Raw genomic sequence first — 21,826 nt, forward strand, 5'->3', positions numbered from 1 at the left:
CTATACGCCTGCGCAAAGTGGCAACTCGAGGAGGGCGGAGCTTGCATATTAGCTGTGCGCATGCGCCAAGCCTATATCCCGTGTGGTGGTCTGTTCAGTTAGGAGTTTGAGGGTAGGCCGGCGGGAATATTCAGCTTGTAGCCGACTGTAGCCATGTCGGCGTCTGTGTTGTCGGTCATCTCGCGGTTTTTAGAAGAGTACTTGAGCGCCACACCTCAGCGTTTGAAGTTGTTGGATGCGTACCTCCTGTATATACTGCTGACTGGAGCGCTGCAATTCGGTTATTGTCTCCTCGTGGGGACCTTCCCCTTCAACTCCTTCCTCTCGGGCTTCATCTCTTGTGTGGGGAGCTTCATCCTAGCGGGTAATGATTCTATAAGTGATCTCAATAATAATGTGTTGCTTTGGTGCGTACTTCTATTTCCACACAGTTCCCTGGTGGCTCAGAAGGTAAAGCGTCTGCCTGCAATGTGGGAGACCCCAGTTTGATCCCTGGGTTGGGAAGATCTCCTGGAGAAGGAAATGGCAACCCACTCCAGTACTCTTGCCTGGAAAATCCTATGGACGGAGGAGCTTGTTAGGCTACCGTCCACAGGGTCGCAAAGAGTCGGACACGACTGAGCGACTTCACTTTACTTTTATTTCCACAGTACTCGGTTCTGTATCAGACCACCGCCTTCTGAAGTTGTGAGGGTAATCTGCATTGCTGTGTTTTTGTGAGTGGGGAAATTGAGGCTCATTCAAGTTGTCATACCTAACGCGAAAAAGCCGCCGAAGAACTGGACTTAAATCTAGAAATACCTTCATTCTGCTCCTCAACCTGGTGATCCACTTCACTTCATATTGGTCCGGGGAAAACTGCATTTCATCTTTAACTTAAGTTTAACACAGCTTTGAAGTTGGTAAACTTTTAAAACGGAAAACCCAACTCTGAAGCTGTTATTTTACTGTCTTGAACTCAGCTTTCATTCTCATAATTCTGTTATTGGTGTGATACAATCAGAAGAATTTTATTTTTCTTTATGCCATGTCTTTGGGTTTGAGGCTGCTGTGGCTAAAATTGAATTGGCAGACCCCCTAACTTCCTCCCCAATGAGAAGTTGATGGCTTGTCATTGAAGAAAATGCCTAGTGAGAGGGAGTAATGGAGTTCTTGTGGGGGATTGTGATTTCATAGCTGTTGAGTAATAGGTAATTGGGTCTAAGAAATGAAAATTGCTTTAGGAAAAAGGATTCAGGGCAATTCATAGTTGCTGTGGAAGGGTATTGGTTGCATTTCTTTTTACTTTTTAAATTTTGTTCTTTTAAAACTTATTTTTAACTGGAGGAGAACTGCTTTACAATGTTGTGTTGGTTTTTGCCATACAGCAGAGTGAATCAACCATATGGATACCTGTATCCCCTCCCTCTTGAAACTCCCTCCCACTTCCACACTCCCATCCCCCATCTCTAGGTTTTCATATATCACTGGGTTGAGCTCCCTGAGTTACACAGCAGCCTCCCACTAGCTATCTGTTTCACACATGGTAATGTATATGTTTCAGTGCTACTCTCTCAATTCATCCCACCCTTTTCTTCTGCTGTGTCCACAAGTCTACTGTCTGCCTCTCCATTCCTGCCCTGCATATAGGTTCATGAGTACCATTTCTCTGGATTCCATATATATGTGGCAATATATGATATTTGTTTTTTTGTTTCTGACTGACTTCACTCTGTGTAACAGGCTCTAGGTACATCCACCTCAGTTCAGCACCCTCAAATCTATTCCTTTTTATGGCTGAGTAATACTCCATTGTATGTATGTACAGCTTCTTTATCCATTTATCTGTTGATGGGCATCTCGGTTGCTTCCATGTCCTGACTATTGTAGATGGTGCTGCAGTGAGATTTGGAGTACATGTGTCTTTTTGAATTACAGCTTTCTCAGGGTGTATGCCCAGTAGTGGGATTCCTGGGTTATACGGTAGTTTTATTCCTAGTTTTTAAAGTAATCTCCATACTATTCTCCATAGTGGCTGCCTCAGTTTACGTTCCCAACAGTGGAAGAGGGTTCTTTCTTCTCCATATCCTCTCCAGCATTTATTGTTTGTATAATACATTTTTTGATGGTGGCCATTCTGATCAGCGGAGAAGGCAATGGCACCCCACTCCAGTACTCTTGCCTGGAAAATCCCATGGACGGAGGAGCCTGGTAGGCTGCAGTCCATGGGGTCACTGAGTCGGACACAACTGAGCGACTTCACTTTCACTTTTCACTTGCATGCATTGGAGAAGGAAATGGCAACCCACTCCAATGTTCTTGCCTGGAGAATCCCAGGAGCGGGGGAGCCTGGTGGGCTGCCATCTATGGGGTGGCACAGAGTCGGACACGACTGCAGCGACTTAGCAGCAGCAGCATTCTGACCAGTGTGAGGTGGTGATACCTCATTGTTGTTTGATTTCTTTAGATCATGTCTCTAATAATGAGCCATGTTGAGCATCTTTTCATGTGTTTATTGGCTAGATTTAGAAAAGGCAGAGGAACCAGAGATCAAATTGCCAACATCTGCTGCATCATCAACAAAGCAAGAGTTCCAGAAGAACATCTAATTCTACTTTATTGACTATGCCAAAGGCTTTGTGTGGATCACAATAAACTGTGGAAAATTCTGAAAGAGATGGGAATACCAGACCACCTGACCTGCCTCTTGAGAAATCTGTATGCAGGTCAGGAAGCAACAGTTAGAACTAGACATGGAACATCAGACTGGTTCCAAATCGGGAAAGGAGTACGTCAAGGCTGTATATTGTCACCCTGCTTATTTAACTAATATGAAGAGTACATCATGAGAAACTAGATGAAGCACAAGCTGGAATCAAGATTGCCGGGAGAAATATCAGTAACCTCAGATATGCAGATGACACCACCCTTACGGCAGAAAGTGAAGAAGAACTAAAGAGCCTCTTGATGGAAGTTAAAGAGGAGAGTGAAAAAGTTGGCATAAAGCTCAACATTCAGAAAACTAAGATCATGCATCTGGTCCCATCACTTCATGACAAATACATGGGGAAATAGTGGAAACCGTGTCAGACTTTATTTTTTTGGGCTCCAAAATCACTAATGGTGATTGCAGCCATGAAATTAAAAGACGCTTGCTCCTTGGAAGAAAAGTTATGACTAACCTAGACAGCATATTAAAAAGCAGAGACATTACTTTGTCAACAAAGGTCCATTTAGTCAAAGCTATGGTTTTTCCAGTGGTCATGTATGGATGTGAGAGTTGGACTGTGAAGAAAGCTGAGTGCTTAAGAATTGATGCTTTTGGAGAAGACTCTTGAGAGTCCCTTGGACTGCAAGGAGATCTAACCAGTCCATCCTAAAGAAGATCAGTCCTGGGTGTTCTTTGGAAGGACTGATGCTGAAGCTGCAACTCCAATACTTTGGTTACCTGATTTGAAGAACTGACTTGCTGGAAAAGACCCTGATGCTGGGAAAGATTGAAGGTGGGAGGAGAAGGGGATGACAGAGGGTGAGATGGTTGGATGGCAACACCGACTCAATGGACATGAGTTTGAGTGAACTCTGGGAATTGGTGATGGACAGGGTGGCCTGACGTGCTGCAGTCCATGGGGTCCCAAAGAGTTGGATATGACTGAGCAACTGAACTGAACTGATGCGTCTTTGGAGAAATGTCTGTTTAGGTCTTCTGCCCATGTTTTGGTTGGCTTGTTTGTCTTATATTGAGCTGTGTGAGCTGCTTGTATATTTTGGAAGTTAATCCTTTGTCCGTTGCTTTCTCCCATTCTGAGGGTTTTCTTTTTATTTTTGTTTATAGTTTCCTTTTCTGTGCAAGTGTTTTTAAGTTTAATTTGGTCCCATTTGTCCTTTTTTGTTTGCATTTCTTTTGACACCTTTGACCTTACTAAATCCACCGCTGCCTTGTGTCTGTTTCTTGTGCTGGGGTTTCTAACTTCCCCAAGTTGTTCTATCTATTGGAAGAGAAGGGGGGAGGTCAGTTTGGCTGAGAAAGGGAATTGTAGGCGATTATGTGGAAAGATTAGGTAGTTCTGGGTGCTAGAACCTTGAGGGCCAGGCCAAGGAATTTTATCCTGTAGGTAATAGGAATGCGTCTAAGCATTTAAAACATTTAAAAATGTTTTTAGATTTGAATGAAGGAGAGACTTAAAATTGGTGTTAATGTGTAGGATAAATTGGAGGGGAAAGTTCTCTAACCTGGTTCCCTTAATTTCTTTTTGGTAGTCTGTTCTCTTCCATCCCTTCTGCATGTGTTATTTAGCATATGCTGTTTGGAAATTGACTAGTACATTATAAATCAGTACAGGATCCTGTCACTTTTTTTTTTAAAGCCTGATATTATTTGGGCCCAATGAAAATGATCTGTTTTCTTCTATTTCCTCATGACTGGGGAGACTTACCCATGGTTTCAAGAAGGAGCCAGAGGTAGAAAATTGCCATTGAGAAATTTTTTTTGTTGTTTTTTTTTTGATCAACAGTTTACAGTGTAGAGGACTTCAATGATAGAATATTTTTCTCTTCCAGACAGATTTCAGACATCCTCAGCAGCTGACTGTTTATCTTGTGGTTAGATATCTCTAGAAGAGACACCTGTCCCCTTTTCAGAATAGCATCCCAGTGTTGGCAGCCCTTCTAGTTTTTCCTTTTTTACTTGATTGAAATACCTCTTTTTGCTCCTTTAAAGTGCTATTTAGGAGGGATGTGTGGAAAACATTAAGACTGTCTTTAAAATAAGTCTTTGGTCTTGAAATCAGTTTTTAAGTAGTTTCACAGCTTTTGTCTATTCTGTTTTCTCTTTTTTTTTTTTTTATCTTTTTTTCTTTTTTTTTTATTCTGTTTTCTAATCTTTATGAAATACTTTTGGAATTAACAAAGTTTTGTTTCCCCTGGTTTATAGATCCAAAACGGCTTGAATTTGAAAGACAAGGAGGCCTAATTCAGAGTGTTTTCTTTCTCATGGCAGCTCTTTGGCTGTGAAGACTGGAGTCCAGTGTTTCTTTGGGAATTATCTATTAGATTCCTAGGCCCATAACTGTTATCAAAGAGATTGGAAGTTTGGCAGCATTATGCCTGACAGTCCTGTTTCTAAATCTCATATCCATTGCTAGCTGTTGTCTTCTGTCACTCAGGCTCTCAATATCTGCTATCTGGACTACTGTAATCTTCCTTATTGATCTCCCAGCCTCTTGTCTCTCCCTCCAGTCCCTCTTCTGCTATGTTTGCAGGCTTGATTTGACTTGCAGATCTAACTGTTCTACTCCCCACAGAAAATTTGTCTGTATCCAAAGAGAAATTTAAAAGATTTTTTAATGGTGTAGAGGCTTTTTGATGATCTGGCTCTGGACACATCTCAAGCTTCTTCTCTTGTCTCTACCTCCTCTGTACTTTATATTCCAGTATTATTGTGTTACTTATTATTCCCTGAACATTCCAAGGTGTATTAAGCTATTTTACCTTTGTTTGATTGCCTGGAAAATTACTTCACTTCTTAGACAGCTCAAGTGCTGCTTCCCTTTGAGCCCTTGCCTGGCTCTTGAGATTTAGGTCTTCCTTCCATGTTCTGTAGGTGTGTAATGCTCTGTTCATCAATCAGTGCTTAATAATGGATATTCAGTTGTGAGCGTGCCTCTGATAAGTTAAGGAATGTTGAACATTTATATGTCAGGTTTCCTGGCAGGGAACTGAGAATTTAACTATGGAACATGCAGATGTGGTCTCTACTCCCACAGGGTTTATAATCTGGTGGGAGATGCAGGCAAGTACATGGATGTGGTGCAGTGATGGAGAAGTATTGGTGAGAATAGTGCTCCTGTAACACTTCCCTAATATGTTTGCTTTTCCAAGATATGCTTCGTAGTTTCTCTCTGCACTCTCACCTGTCTTTTCTCTTTTCCTTTATTCTCAGTTGATCTTGCTTTGTTTTTTTGCTTTCCCTTTCCCAGCAAGGAATCATAGCAGCTCACCTCCACTTGTACCCCTGCTCTCTGACTTCCTGTGATGGTGGATGATATATCCCTTTCCTATCAGAGGCCACCTCCTCCACGTGTGAAGAGCATCTTGATGTCTCTTGCTCACTCAAGGACTCAGCTTCTGTAATCGTCCCTGCATTCTGTACCATTAATTTCCCTCCACTGGATCATTCCCATAATACACATATGCTCTAATTAATTAGAGCATAATTAATTAATCCAATTAAAAATTAATTTGACTCCAGATACCCCTCTAGCTACTGTTCCATTTCTTTTCCATCATCACGGAATTCCTTGAAAAAATAGTCTAGTTGTTTCTGCTTCCTGACTTTCCATTTGCTCTTAACCCACTCTTGTTGGTGGTCTTTCCCCACCACTACAGTGAAACCACTCTTTCCATCTTACCAGATCTAATGGCACACACCTCACCTTGCCTGAATGCTCGGCAACATTTAGCAGTTAACATAGTTGGCTGCGTCCTTCTGCGTGAATGAAGTACTTCTCAAAACTTGTACACCACACTCTTCCTGATGGTTCTTTCTTACCTCATTGGTTTTTCTTTCCTACTGTTTGTGCTAGGTGTTTCTCGGTCTGAGGGTGTGGTTCCAGACCCAGTCTCTATTTCTTTCCTTTGCTGCTGCTGCTAAGTCGCTTCAGTCGTGTCGTGACCCCATAGACGGCAGCCCACCAGGCTCCCCCGTCCCTGGGATTCTCCAGGCAAGAACACTGGAGTGGGTTGCCATTTCCTTCTCCAATGCATGAAAGTGAAAAGTGAAAGTGAAGTTGCTCGGTCGTGTTGGACCCCCAGCGACCCCATGGACTGCAGCCTTCCAGGCTCTTCCATCCATGGGATTTTCCAGGCAGGAGTACTGGAGTGGGGCGCCATTGCCTTCTCCGTTTAGGTGAATGTAAATAATACCTATGTAACTGCGACTACCACATTAATATTTTCAGTTTTAACCTGTTCCCTGAATTCCAAATTAGTAAGTCCAATTGCCCACTTGACATCTTCACTTGATGTCTAACACACAACTCCAAATTGAACCTTCCGGCCCAACCATCTCTCTTCTCCAGTCAGAACATAGTGTCAATGTTGGTTAAATTGTTGAAGCTAAAAATTTAGGAGGTTTTCTTGATGCCTTGATTTCTCTTATCTCCCACATCCATTACATTAGCAAGCCCTTTTCCAAAACACAGCCTGTATCTCTCCACTTCTGTCCATTTTATTACCATTGCCCAAGCTCTTTGGCTTCTACATGACTCTTTTGTTTCTTTAACTCTGCAAACCATTCTCTATATTGCAGTTCTACCATCCTTAGAAAATGTAAATCAGATTATTTTACTCAAAACTTAGGAATATTACTCCATTGCTCTTAGAACTACATCCAGAGTCTTTACTGAAGCTTACAAAACCCCACTGGATTTGGCCTTTGTCCCCCTCTTGCCCTTGATCATGAGTCTAGTCAGTCTGACATGTTGTACCTAGAGCATGTCAACATTGTTCTTGCTGCCTGGAACGCTCTGCCCCTAGATCTTTCCATAGTTGGCTCCTATCAAATTTTGGTCTTCAAATAGCACCTTGTTAGAGAGATCTTCTGTTACCATCAAATAAGAAATAGCTTCCTAGTCACTCTTCTATTACCTTGTTTTCTTTAGAGCACGTATCTCTACCTCATATTTCTTTATTTGTTTTTTTGTTTATTATGTTTCTCTTCATTGAAGTGTAAGTTCTTTGGGAGCCAGACTCTTGTCTTATTCTGTGCCAAAATCCTAGCACACTGCATGGCACATAGTAGATGCTCAGTAAATATTTTGCTGAATAAATGAGCATTTAAGGAGATAAATTAGAACCACTAAAATGGAGCAAGCTGCCTCAGGAGGTAGTACGTTTCCATTTCTGGAAGTGCTCAGGGAGAGACTATTTGTATGTGGAGGGGTTGTTTCTTGAACAGAGGGCTTTCATGATGACTCGGACAGTAAAGAATCTACCTGCAATGCAAGAGATGCGGGTTTGATCCCTGGGTTGGGAAGATCCCTTGGAGAAGGGAATGGCAACCCACTCCAGTATTCTTTTTGCCTGGAGAATTCTATGGACTACAGTCTATGGGGTCGCAAAGTGTTGGACATGCCTGAGAGACTAACACTTTTTGAAAAGGCGTTCTTTGCCTTTTTTTTCGCCCCTGCATGTGGGGGATAGTTGCCTCTGTGATAACACAGGCTCTGGATGGTTTGTAATTCTCTACCTGGACATGACTTATCAGATTCTGGAAATGGTAAGTATATTTTGAAATGATTCCCAGCTGATTCACGCAGCCCTCTTGGCATACCCATCCCCACCACCTCTTGGGCATTTTGTGCATCGTAAGGGATGTTGGTCTCTATGACATTCAGGGTCCTTTGCATCTCTGCAAGATTCTGACTCTTACGTTGTTATTGAAGTAAGTTCGGTTACTGTGATTGTGAAAATGGTAACATCAATTCATTTCCTTATCTACCTTCATGTGGAGTTTCTCTTTACTTTTGTCCCCCATTCTCAAGCATTACTCCACTCCCACCTTCCACCCCAGTCGCCACTGTTAATTGTGTTTGGTATCTCTTTTCCCAGATTTTTTCCTACATTCCAAGAAAAATGAGAAAATATATTTACTTGAAGAGAAATATGGAATAGAATAGTAGAATATTTTTAGCTCTTTTTCAATTAATGTATTTTAGATATCTTTACTGTCAACCTATTGAGAATTCACCTCATTCTTTTGAATAATTGCATGGGGTTTTATTGCATGTCTGTAGTGTAATTTATTTAAATAATCCCTTGATGTCATTTGGACTGTTTTCACTTTTTTTTTTCAGCTTTAGGTACATGCTGTTAGAATGTCCTTGTTCTGTAAGATAAATTCTTAAGTTAAAAGGTGGCAACATTTTAAACATTAATAGATGTTGCTAGTTGCCCTGGCAAATGGATGAAGCAAGCTGTACTTGCCCCAGCAGATTTTAATTGGCCACCCTTGTTTCAGTCAGTGTCCTTCATGTTTTGTAGAGTCCAGGTTCCTGAAAACATCAGGACTGTTTCCATGTTTAAGCATAATGACAACTCTGTTGCCATAGTGATGGACTCTTGAGAATTAGTCTAGTAGTTTTCTGACCTTTGGGTTAGATCTCAGTTCATTGCCTTCTCTTGGTTAGTGGTAAAATGGATGCTCAGTTCAATTCAGTCGCTCAGTTGTGTCTGACTCTTTGTGACCCATGGACTGCAGCGCACCAGGCCTCCCTGTCCATCACCAACTCCTGGAGTTTACTCAGACTCCTGTCCATTGAGTCGGTGTTGCCATCCAACCATCTCGTCCTCTGTCAGCCCCTTCTCCTCCTACCTTCAATCTTTCCCAGCATCAGGGTCTTTTCCAGTGAGCCAGTTCTTCAAATCAGGTGGCCAACGTATTGGAGTTTCAGCTTCAGCATCAGTCCTTCCAATGAACACCCAGGACTGATTTCCTTTAGGATGGACTGGTTGGATCTCCTTGCAGTCCAAGGAACTCTCAAGAGTCTTCTCCAACACCACAGTTCAAAAGCATCAATTCTTTGGCATCCAGCTTTCTTTATAGTCCGACTCTCACATCCATACATGACTACTGGAAAAACCATAGCCTTGACTAGACGTACCTTTGTTGACAAAGTAATGTCTCTGCTTTTTAATATGCTTTCTAGGTTGGTCATAGCTTTCCTTCCAAGGAGTAAGCGCCTTTTAATTTCATGGCTGCAGTCACCATCTGCAGTGATTTTGGAGCCCCCAAAAATAAAGTCTGTCACTGTTTCCACAGTTTCTGCATCTATTTGCCATGAAGTGATGGGAACAGATGCTAGCCTGAAGTAAATTTAAGTTCTGTAATCATTTGTCACAGGTATAAAGATATTTTGGAAAAGTGTATCCCTAGAACTTTCTTTTCATGTCAGATGGTCACTGTGGCTACAGTATCAGGTTGTAATCTTCAAGGGTACAGAAGGTGGCAATGGAGAGTTCTCTGTCAGAGCTATATGTAATTTAGATTTCTTGCCTTTTTTGAGACCAACAGTTGCTAGAACTGGGAGATCAAAGATTATAACTGTGAGGTCCTCGTGGATACGCATCTCTGCTGTCTAATATACATGTTCTGTTGGAAATAATTCACGGTTTTATAACTTGGTCTCAGCCTGCCTTCTTTGTTACTACCTCAACTACATCTCCATCTTAAAAAGTTTATAAACTTAAGTCAGGAGATAAGAGAGTTCTCAAGATTTTCTGGTTGTATATATATTTTTTCTAAGTAAGCCTTTGATTTTTAGTTTAACTCTGAGAAGTCATATTATTCCCTTTAACAAACAACAGCAGAAAATTTAAGTGTACAACTTGATGAACTTTAAAAAATTTACCCTTTTAACCACTACCACATCAAGATATAGAACATTACCAGCACCCTAAAGGTCTCTCCGCATGTTTTCCAAGTCATCTCTCCTGTGAAAGATTAAAAACCACTATCCTGACTTGTATTACTGTAGATTGTTTTTGGCCGGTTTTAAGCTTTGTAGAAGTAGAATCATAAGAATGTACTTTTTGGCGTCTGGATTGTATTGCTCATCATGATATTTGTGGACATCCATGATGTGAAGTTCTTTCATTGCTTTATGGTATCTGTTGTATGCATATGCCTTAATTTACCCATTTTACTGTTTTGTTTGTGGGGTTTTTTTTGTTTTTTGTTTTTTTTTTGGGGTTGCTCAACTTGTGAGATCTTAGTTCTCCAACCAGGGATGGAATCTGGGTCCCTGTCAGTGAAAGTGCTGAGTCCTAACCACTGAACTGCTGGAGAATACCCTCTATTTTACCATTGATAGATATTAGATTGCATCCATTTGGGGGCCACCATGGGTATCATTCCTGTACATGTCTTTTGATAGACTTAGGTATGACTTCTGTTGGAATAGAATTATTGGGTCAGAGGGTCTGAGTATGTGCATTAGTCATACGTGTTACATACTTGATAATCATTTTTGTGTTTTTGTTCTTGTACAGTTTGTCTGAGAATACAGATCAACCCACAAAACAAGGCGGATTTCCAAGGCATCTCCCCAGAGCGAGCCTTTGCTGATTTTCTCTTTGCCAGCACCATCCTTCACCTTGTCGTCATGAACTTCGTTGGCTGAATCATTCCTGTTTACTTAACTGAGGAGGAGGAGACTAGAAGAATGTAAGTGATGATCTTAGCACTTATCACATGATGTTGGTTTTAGGAATAGAGATTGGAGGGCTGGTTTTGATCATGGTTGGCAGAGTTCCCATAGTGCTGATGAGAGGTTTGCAGAATTTTCCATATTGGTCTGCAAAGTTTGTGTTAATATCATCATGATTCATCAGTGCTGCTGATCTTGGTCATTGCCTTCTCTTCTCACTGTTCTGGAAATCATTAAGATAGCAGAAAATGGGAGTTTGCTTGTAGCTAATACATTAATTTCTGCACCAATAGCCCCATGAAAATGACTCTGAGATCTTGGAAGAGACATAAATTGTAGATTTTGGTTTTAGTTTTGCTCTATAATTTTTTTTCAGATGACTTCAAGTGCTGGGCCATTGTTCCCGTAGTACCTAGTATAGTGCTTACACCTGATACATGTATAGTATATGCTAAATGAATGATAGCTTCATGATGACAGCTTCTTGCTAATATATGTGCTAAATTAAAAATTAATGGGAAAATTGGATTAGCTTGGGAAAACACCTTAAAATATAAAATGAGATGCTGTTTGGTTCATTTGTCAGTTTTCCTTTTTTTTTTAGCAGTAGAGCTCTTTTATTTTCTAAGTATCTCAATCAGTTCAGTGCAGTTGCTCAGTCGTGTCTGACTCCTTGCGACCCCATGAACCGCAGCACGCCAGGCCTCCCTGTCCATCACCAACTCCCGGAGTCCACCCAAACCCATGTCCATTGAGTCGGTGATGCCATCCAACCATCTCATCCTCTGTTGTCCCCTTCTCCTCCTGCCCTCAATCTTTCCCAACATCAAGGTCTTTTCAAATGAGTCATCTCTTCACATCAGGTGGCCAAAGTATTGGAGTTTCAGCTTCAACATCAGTCCTTCCAATGAGCACCCAGGACTGACCTCCTTTAGGATGGACTAGTTGGATCTCCTTGCAGTCCAAGGGACTTTCAAGAGTCGCCTCCAACACCATAGTTCAAAAGCATCAATTCTTCTGCGCTCAGCTTTCTTTATAGTCCAACTCTCACATCCATACATAACAACGGGAAAAACCATAGCCTTGACTAGATGGACCTTTGTTGACAAAGTAATGTCTCTGCTTTTTAATATGCTGTCTAGGTTGGTCATAACTTTTCTTCCAAGAGCAAGCGCCTTTTAATTTCATGGCTGCAGTCACCATCTGCAGTGATTTTGGAGCCCAAAAAATAGAATCTCAATATATAAAATGGCAGAGGAGCCAGGGTTGTTTTGATTGACAGAGTTGAAAAGCCCTCTTTGCTTGGGCTCTCCTCGTGTGTAGTATGCCCTCCCCTCCATCTTTCCCTCCTAAGCAGAATCCTAAAGCTCTGAGAAGCACTTGACTTTGTATTAATACTTATTTTATATATGAGGAAAGAGAGTTCCAGAACAGTCTAGTGGGTTTCCTTGGCCATGCAGCTCAGTGGTAGCAGAGCAGTGTCCTAGTCCAGTGGTGCTCTTCCAATATCCTATGTTGCCTACTGATGAGTAAATGCACTCTATTCTCTGCCTTTCCCTACAGAATTAAATGTTGCTATTATTGGGGTAGAGAAAAGAGAACCTTAGGAAATGTTACCGTCTCTGGGGGAAGAGGCCCAACCTCTTTCTGTTGTACTTGGAAAGCTGTCATTTTTGTATTAATCAGAAATCTAACACATGAGTTACAACAGCCATGGGCAAGGTAAATGTAATAATGTGACTGACTGTACTTCAATTTCTATCATAAGTCAATCAGTTCCTTAGTATATTACATAAAGCCTTTCCATTTTTTATATTGTCTCAAAAACAGTTCTGTTAGTTCAGGTGAAGTTTCACTTTTGGCAATAGTTAAGTTGACAGAGATGGTTTATATCAGTGAAAGAGGTTGAGAACCACTTCTTTCTACTATCCTAATACAGTTGAATTTTTTGGAGACCTGATCAGGACTTGAATTGTTCTCTCATATGCCAGTCAATGCCTTGATACTGGGAATACAAAGAAAAGGAAAACATAGTTCCTGCCTTCAAGAAGTGAACAGTCTAATGGAGAAGCATGTACCCACAGCAGTTAGAGCCATGCTAAAGACCTGAACAAAGTGCTGTGGGGGCTGAGAGAAGGTGGCTGCCATGCTTTCTGGGAGCAGAGGCCGCAGGCGAGGTGTCTGACCAATGACAGCTTCTTCAGTGCAGGTGGAAAACTTAGCCAAAAACACTGACCTTCATTGACCTGTGAACGTCCTGAGTAACCCTTGGGCTCCGATAGTAAAAATGCTGGAAAGGTCATAAGTCTTCTGACTGCCTTCCTCTAAAAGCAGTGCCTTACTTTAGAGCAATGCCTTAGTCTAAAAAGTAAATGCCTTACTTTTTTCTAGATGAGTCATGGTGGTGTATGCTTTAACAAGGGGACAGAGCATACAGTCCAAGGATGTTCTCTAGGATCAGGGAGATACCAAATCATGAAAAATTATTTCTTAGGGCTGTCATGATTGGAAGAGGACTCTGCTGCAGAGAGCTTAGTATTTCAAAATTATGACAAAAACAGACAAAAAAGCAGGCTCAGCAGAAACTGAGTCTGCATACTACAGACCATATTAACGACCTAGGGCCACCTGTTCAGCTGGGAATTATAGGTCCAGGGTACAGCATAATCTTCCAATCCCAGATTACAGTGTTAAATCATTCTATAGAGGGTGTATTCATAGAGAAATTCTTCTGTGGGGGACTCATCAGGGTTTTTTTTTCCCAGAGATCTTTCATTTGACATACCGTATACTGTCCTGCTCTCAATCTTCAAATAGACATTTTTCTGCTCTTTTTCTGTGTTTCTAATTCAGTTCTATGTGCAGTGTCCTAAAACACTTTTAAAAATGGTTTTTAAGTGAGTTTTCAATATTTATATCAGAGGGTACAACAAAAATTTAATACTTTCCATTTTTGCCAAGTATGTTGGGAGTTGGGTATAAAAAGAATAAACATATATAGCGTACTGCTTTTTGTGAATTTTGGGGTAGTATTTAAAACCAGCAGCGACTCTGAAAAAGGCAGATCAGAAGAAAATGGCATTGAGTTAAAGAAATGTTTTCAAGGAGAAGTAAGGAAGTTAGCAGATAGTGAATGCTCACATGGATCAGGTTTTAAGTGCTTCTTATTCTGTTTTATTTTCAGAACAAACCTCTTGAGGATAAACTTGCTAATTCCATTTATGAACGGGAAACTAAGATTCAAAGAGCCTTACTGGAAATCTTTTAAGTTTGATAATCCAGTCTGATGTAAAAAAATGTTTTTAATCTCTATTTTTGCTTGTGTTACTTGCTCAGCCTTGTCCGACTGTTTGCATCCCCACGGACTGTAGCCCACCAGGCTCCTCTGTCCATAGGGATTCTTCAGGCAAGGATACTGTAGTGGGTTGCCATTTTCTTCTCCAGGGAATCTTCCCGACACAGGGAAATCTGGGTCTCCCGCACTGCAGACAGATTCTTTACTATCTGAGCCACCAGGGAAGCCCTAATTTTTGCTTAAAATTGCTTATTATAGGAACTTCCCTGGTGGTCCAGTGGCTAAGATTCCGTGCTCCCAGTGAAGGGGGCTGGGTTCAACCCCTGTCAGAGATTAGATCCTACATGCCACAGCTAAGAGTTCCTTCACCACAAGTGAGGTTCCTGTATCCCAACTAAAGATCCTGCATGCTGCAATGAAGATTGAAGATCCTGCGTGCTGCAACCAAGACCCGGGGCAGTCAATAAATACATATATAAAAAAAAAATCACCCTTCTTAAAAAAATTGCTTATAAAAAAATTGCTTATTATAAAGTATTTGACAATTGCACAGTCAGAGAAATGTGTTTAAAATGTGGCCACAGTTATTTTACCACCGTCTTTTCCTTTATTACTTACTTTCTTTGCTTGTATGGCAATGTTAAAAATACAGAAAAGTACAGAGAATAATATAACACCCCCATGTTCATTACTTGCAATGAACAGATTTTGAACAGAAACTAAGCTAAAGTTCCTTTGAATCCCTCCAGTCCCCATTGTTTCCCTCTGCTGTAAGACTTTATTGTCTTCTTAAAGTTTATAAATATGTAAAAACTACTGTTAACACAACCTTATCCAAACTTCAGACTTTGTGGCCCCCTGAAAACATGTCCAGAGATAGCAGAGTGAGACACCTGTGGTAAAAGGTAGCTGTTCAGTTGGCAACACTGGTATAGGTGGCTATTGCTAGGTTTAAGAATAGACTTCATAATATTTAAAAAATTATTATAAAAAGGAAAAATGCTCCCAGTGAGCTTCTGAGTTGGGAGAATCCATGCACCTCTAAAGTGTTGGTATTTGGCACTTAGGTGGCAGTAAGTCTATTTTGAATGCATCATATTCAGTAGATTTGAATATTTAAAGATTTACATAACTACAGGTGAATATTTCCTGTTTTGTTTTTTCATGTCTCCTTGTGAAATTCTTTTCGGAAAATGTCAGCCTACCTCAAGTGTTCGGAAGGGAAGAGAGACTTAGCTACATTGGATCACAGCTTGGGAAGGGAAGTTCCTGATGACTCCCCGAATCAGGGGGAGGAGTGAGCAGGGCTTTGACAAAGGGACAGACCTGCGCTTGGAAGTGTGCTTAGCCTGGGGGAGATAGTTGGCCACCAGCTTGTGCTGAAACCTTGTTAGTGTTACTTTGTTTTTATGGTGGAGGGTCTTCTGCAGGACTTTATTTATTTATTGTTTTAATTTTATTTTATTTTTAAACTTTACAATATTGTATTGGTTTTGCCAAATATCGAAATGAATCTGCCACAGGTATACCTGTGTTCCCCATCCTGAACCCTCCTCCCTCCTCCCTCCTCATTACCATCCCTCTGGGTCGTCCCAGTGCACCAGCCCCAAGCATCCAGTATCGTGCATCAAACCTGGACTGGCGACTCGTTCCATATATGATATTATACATATTTCAATGCCATTGTCCCAAATCATCCCACCCTGTCCCTCTCCCACAGAGTTCAAAAGACTGTTCTATACATCAGTGTCTCTGTTGCTGTCTTTAAAAATTCATAGTGTTTAATCCTGGCTGAAGCGAGGGTGCTACAAGGAGACATAACTCTGGGAATTATATTCCAACAAGCAATTGCTGTTGGCTTTTCGAATTCATCAGTAAATATCAGTACTGTAGTAATCTAGAAAATTACCTCTAAAGGGAATCTTAATGTGATTTTTTTAGGCTCTACTGCCACCTAGTGGCTGGTAGATTTCATTGCTGAGAGTATACTACAAGCTCAAAAGAGAAACTGAGTTTAGGGGAAGAGACCACAAATACCTTTGCGATAAAACCTAGTTTCTTTCCAGTCACAGGAGGGCAGCAGAGCTCCAGGTGGGCCTAGATGTTAGGTGGGGGTTGCTTTACATTCTGACCAGAAGTGGGCAGTGTCGAGTGAGGCACAAAAGGTCATGCAACCTTACAGTGACCATGGGATTTTGTTACATGTGAAGACCAAGTGTACAGTGGCCCACAGATGTACTTTTTATTTATTTTTCTTGTCAGTTCAGGAGCTCCCATTTTGGCTTATTCTAGACCTGTTTCTGACTTGATGGACAGGAGTTGGTGATGGACAGGGAATCCTGGTGTGTTGCAGTCCATGGGGTTGCAAAGAGTTGAACACAACTGAGTGACTGAACTGAACTGAACTGAGGCCTGGTTTTGCTCTTCTCCTGGCAGCCAGCTTTAAGTTTGTGTGTGTGTGAGGGGTTAGTGTCTATTTCATTTTCTCTGTGACATTTCACCTTTATTGAATTAGCCATCAGATAAGTTCTGAAAAAGGGGAATACTCTAAATTTGTAGAAAACATTTTGAGTTAGCATAGTCTTTTTTTCAACCCCCCTTTTTTTCCTTGGTTGGAGAATGAGCTTAGTTTTTTACCTATTCTTAAAACCTTGAATCTGCTTATTTTTTTTTTTACAAAAAACTCCTGATAACTGATGACTTTTAATTGGTGATTTTGCTCTATTTTTTATTTGGTTCATTGAAAACCAGCAAAAAAAAAAAAAAAAAAAAAGAGGGACTATCAGGTAGATTATTATTATTATTTTTTTTTTTTAAATTTTGTTCTGTTTTTTTAAATTTGGCTGAGCTTTGTGTCTTATGGAGCCCTAGTTCCTGACTAGGATGGAACCTGGGCCCCGGTAGTGAAAGTGCTGAGTCCTAACCACTGGAGCGCCAGGGGACTGCTACAGATTTGTGTTTATGAAGTCCCTGCCTCATTTTCTCTACCCTTGCAGCTCAGATGATTCCTGCTGCAAGGCATTCTGCCCCCAGGTTGCATAGGAGCCTCTTGGGGCTCTCACAGTCCCCGGTACCTGCCCCTAATGCTGCACTTACCATACACTTACGAAACCATTCATTTTCCTGTCTCTCCCACTGGACTCTTAAATGCCCAGGGAATAGGGACCTTAGAGCTTAGCACAGAGCTAACAGTCATAGTGCATGTTTGGTGTGTAAATCATTTTCAGCAACAAGAAATGCTGTATAACATAGCTGTATCCTTAGTTATGTGGATGCTCAGACATGAGGAGTGTGCTGTAGAAGAACGAAGCCAAGGAAACAGTCTGCATGAAGGGTGGTAGAGTGGGGCACGAGCAGGAGACTAGAAGTCAGAAGACCTGTGCTGTAGAATTTGCTGTGCTGTTAACTAGTTGGAGAAATAAGCTTGTTGCTGAGCCCTCATTTCCCCTATCTTTACAGGGAGGGAATTGGCCTGGGTGGTCATCAGAGTCTCTTGCAGTTGTTGAAGCCTCTGATTAATAGTATTCATGATAGTCCCCTTGTGTTTGAGGAGGGTCACACTGTGTAGATCCTCAGCTGAGCTTTGCTTTTTTTTCCCTTGCTTTTTTCCTTTAGTTTTTGCTTTTTATACATTACCAGGTTTTCATCATCCATCAGGATGGTAAAAAGTTAAAAATGCACAATGCTTGTATAAAGCCTTTTACAAAATTAGACATTTGTTGAATGTTGTACCGCTATCACATCACCAGGTTTGCAGGACTCACACATTCCACGTGCACTTTTATACACATCAACCTGTGTCATCCCCCAGCTCATGCTGGGGTCAGTTCAGTTCAGTCGCTCAGTCGTGTCCAACTCTTTGCGACCCCATGGACTGCAGCACGCCAGGCCTCCCTGTCCATCACCAACTCCCGGAGCTTGCTGAAACTCATATCCATTGAGTCAGTGATCCATCCAACTATCTCATTCTCTGTTGTCCCCTTCTCCTCCCGCCTTCAATCTTTCCCAGCATCAGGGTCTTTTCCAGTGAGTCAGTTCTTCACATCAGGTGGCCAAAGTATTGGAGTTTCAGCTTCAACATCAGCCCTTCCAATGAATATTCAGGACTGATCTCCTTTAGGATAGACTGGCTGGATCTCCTTACAGTCCAAGGGACTCTAAAGAGTCTTCTCCAACACCACAGTTCAGAGGCATCAATTCTTTGGCACTCAGCATGGCACTCAGCACGCTGGGATGGAGGTAGACAAATAGTAGTAATCCCTTTCTATACATGAGGTAAGAAAACCTTGATGAAATTTAAATTAATTTGTCCAGGGCCTGGAACTAATAAGTGACTGAGTAGGAACTCATTAACTGACATTTTTACTCCAAACTTTTATATTCCTTCTTCTCTATAGTGTTCAAAGACTTTTGGATGATAAATATATATGTCTTGTTAGAAGGTTTCTTTTAACAGTATCAAAGTTGCTTCTCTTTTTTAAATGGGAAAAACTTAGAGGTAAATGTTTCTGCACAATAAGTCATCTTTAATATGATCTGGAAGAAATGGAGGAGAATGCACATCAGGAAACCTGACTTTATCTCAAGAGGGTGACCCTGGGCCAGCGCTGTCCAATAGAACTTTGCTTTGGGCAAACTTGAGTCTGCAGCTGCCCAGTATGGTAGCCACTGGTCACATGTAGTTAGTTATTAAACATTAGAAATGTGGCTGTGTAACTGAGGCACTGTTTTTTTTTTTCCTTTTTGGCCACACCCCGCAGCATGTGGAATCTTAGTGCCCTGACCAGGGATTGAGCCCACACCCCTTGCACTGGAAGTACAGAGTCTTAACTACTGGGCCGCCAGGGACGTCTAAGACACTGAATTTTTAATTTTATTTAATGTTAACTCAGTTTGAATAGTCACGTGCGGCCAGTGGCTTTGGTGTTGGACAGCACAGCTCTGGACAGATCTGTCAGACTCTCAGATGGCAGTTGCCTCATCTGTAAGATGAGAAGACTAGATGCGCGTTGATTCCTATTTTCTCCAATTTTAGTTTTAATTGGGTGAGTAGAATCTAGGATGAGATGGATTTGAAGGAAAATTGGTATTTGAGCATATCTGCTCAGTGCTGGTGTCTGAACAGAGATGGTGCTGAGGAAGCAGACATTCCAAATGGAAATGCCCCTGTCTGACATCATCTTTTGTGACTTCACAGAGAGTGAGTATTTTGAATAGTTCTTTGTGTTGTGCCTTGCTTTCTCTTGAGATGACGGGAACAGGTTGATGGAATGGTGCTGTCTTTCCTGCTCGGGTGGATAGATGGAAGAAGCCATGCTCACTCTCCTCAGCAGGTGGCTTCCACTTTACATATCTTGTTATCAGGGGAGGAAACTTTATTAGTCAGTTTCCTGAAACCTTTATCCCCTGGTTAACAGTTGAAATCATTCTTCTGACCTGGTGAATCGTTCAGTTTTGTTGAGCTAATAATTCAAAGACTCCTAGAAGCTCTGCTTTTAGAATACTGTCTGGTAAATATACTTTTGCCTTAAAAGAAAGGAGCAGATCTATGTAAATAGGAATTTTCTGAAAACCATTTTCAAAGAAATTTACTCTCATGAATCATTTTCTTGCTTTTTAGATGGACCAGTCCCAATGTCTTAGATTTAAATGTTTTAATATCGTAAGATCGCAAAACTTGACTTTCCTAGTAAATGAGGATTTCTCTTAGCATTCTCAGTGGGTCAGGGCTCTTCCCGGAAGTGGCCAGTGCTCTGGTCCTCTCTCACCTTGGCTGTTAGCACTGATGTGATAGTCTGTTGTCAGAGAGTTTGCTTAAGAAATTTGATGGAGTGAATAGGTGAGTTTCAGGAGATCTTTGTTCTTTGTTTGGCACTGTGATCACTTTTGCTCCCCAATTTTTGCTCTTTGTTTTACATATTCTAATTCCACTGATGTAGGAATATTCTGCAATTATGTAGCATTTCTGTAAGTGCCATTGTTAGTGAAATGACAATCTGGCTAGGAGTCTAAGATCTTTCCTTTAAGCTCTGATGCTAGAATCTCCAGATCGCCTGAACCAATACACAAAGTAAGATGGTGCCCTTTCACGTAGCGGGTAGCCCCCCTCTTCTGAAAGGTAGTATCTTCCAACATTTCTCAAGTCATGACACACACGGAAGATGGCACACTGCTTGCGGCTGGGGACGCTGGGGCGCCTAGAGCCAAGGGGTCACCCCTGGCCACACTGGGTTGGAGCACACTGTGTGGGTGGCCCTCCCAGAGGGGTGAGAAAGAAAGCCACTTCTCTTGGGGTTATTCTCTACCTCGTTCTTGCCAAAAATAGTCTTACTTTTAAATGAAAATTATTCCTTCTCTTTTGGTCCTTTGTTAAACCTGAGGTTGGGGATCTTTTTCTGGGTTTTTCGAATTCTTCTTTCTTCCACTCCCCACCACTCCCACCCCAATGATAAATTAGTGCTTTATAAGCTTTCTAAATCCAGAAAAGTTCTTTAGGTTAAGTTGCAGCCCTCTCACCACAAAGAGGGTTTGTGGATCAGGAAGGTCAGAGTGACTTATATGAAGTCACACAGCTGATTAATTGTAGAGCCAGCGTTAGAACTGCGTCTACAGTTCCAAGTCATTTCTATCTTGGAATTGAGATTTGAGCATTAGTTTTTATGGATACTTCTGTAAAATGTTCATTGAAAAATATTCGCTTTATTTTGGTTGTTCTAGCCTGGTTTAAATACTTTCCAGAACTGGGGAACCCTGTAACTGCCTTTGTCTATACGGGTTTAGAATTTAGGTTAAAGGATTTGAGGCCCTGTCTGTAGTATCACAAGACATTTTAGAAACCATGAATATCTCTTCTTACCTCTCTGCTTCTTTCTTTCAGGTTCACTTTTTAATTTCTCCTGGATAAGAGCTCTTTGAGATGGCAGTTTGCTGGACACATGGATTTTCTTCAGATTTATGCTCACTACCAACTCCTTGGGGTGCAGGTGGAGAGCCTAGAGAAGTTCCCTAGGTTCCTTCCGGGCCAGAACAATTTTGTAATAAGCATTTGTTAGCACAGCTTCTGCCTTCCACGAAGTGTAACCTTTTTGCCTTCCAAATTAAAAAGTTCCATGCCACTCCTTCCTCTGCCTCTGGCTGTGTTTTTTGGTATTAAAATCCTTTTCCTTCAGTCCTCTGTGCAAATTTCTTTAGGAGTTGATAACTTGCAACTGTGAATCTACCTCCATGTTTTCATTCAGTGTATTTGAAGTTAATGACAAAAGGCAGCTCTGACAACCCTGGGAAAGGAGAGCCCTTTGTCTTTTCCCTGGAACTGGTAATCCCTTACTAATCCTTCAATTGTTGC

General features: G+C 41.4%; 1 protein-coding gene across 2 annotated transcripts; it reads left to right on the top strand.

The window, feature by feature from the left end:
- The first annotated feature begins 33 nt into the window (after positions 1–33).
- Positions 34–21,602, top strand: DAD1 (defender against cell death 1). Of its 2 annotated transcripts, none has more exons than XM_055537115.1 (3): positions 34–364; positions 11,029–11,203; positions 14,371–15,054. In XM_055537115.1, exons 1-2 carry the CDS (start codon positions 154–156, stop codon positions 11,157–11,159), a joined length of 342 nt encoding a protein of 113 aa, XP_055393090.1. In that variant the 5' UTR covers positions 34–153; the 3' UTR covers positions 11,160–11,203; positions 14,371–15,054. The 2 variants fall into 2 exon arrangements, with proteins under 2 accessions (XP_055393090.1, XP_055393089.1); XM_055537114.1 differs by lacking the exon at positions 14,371–15,054 and adding an exon at positions 21,359–21,602 and having other exon boundaries at positions 38–364.
- The last annotated feature ends 224 nt before the right edge of the window (positions 21,603–21,826 follow it).

Source organism: Bubalus kerabau, chromosome 10, assembly GCF_029407905.1.
Source record: "Bubalus kerabau isolate K-KA32 ecotype Philippines breed swamp buffalo chromosome 10, PCC_UOA_SB_1v2, whole genome shotgun sequence".
Taxonomy (NCBI): Eukaryota; Metazoa; Chordata; class Mammalia; order Artiodactyla; family Bovidae; genus Bubalus; species Bubalus kerabau.

Coding starts and splice junctions, on each gene's coding strand:
- DAD1 (XM_055537115.1), top strand. CDS start 154: ATGTCGGCGTCTGTGTTGTCGGTCATCTCGCGGTTTTTAGAAGAGTAC. Junction 365..11,028: donor GGGGAGCTTCATCCTAGCGG/GTAATGATTCTA, acceptor GTTCTTGTACAG/TTTGTCTGAGAATACAGATC.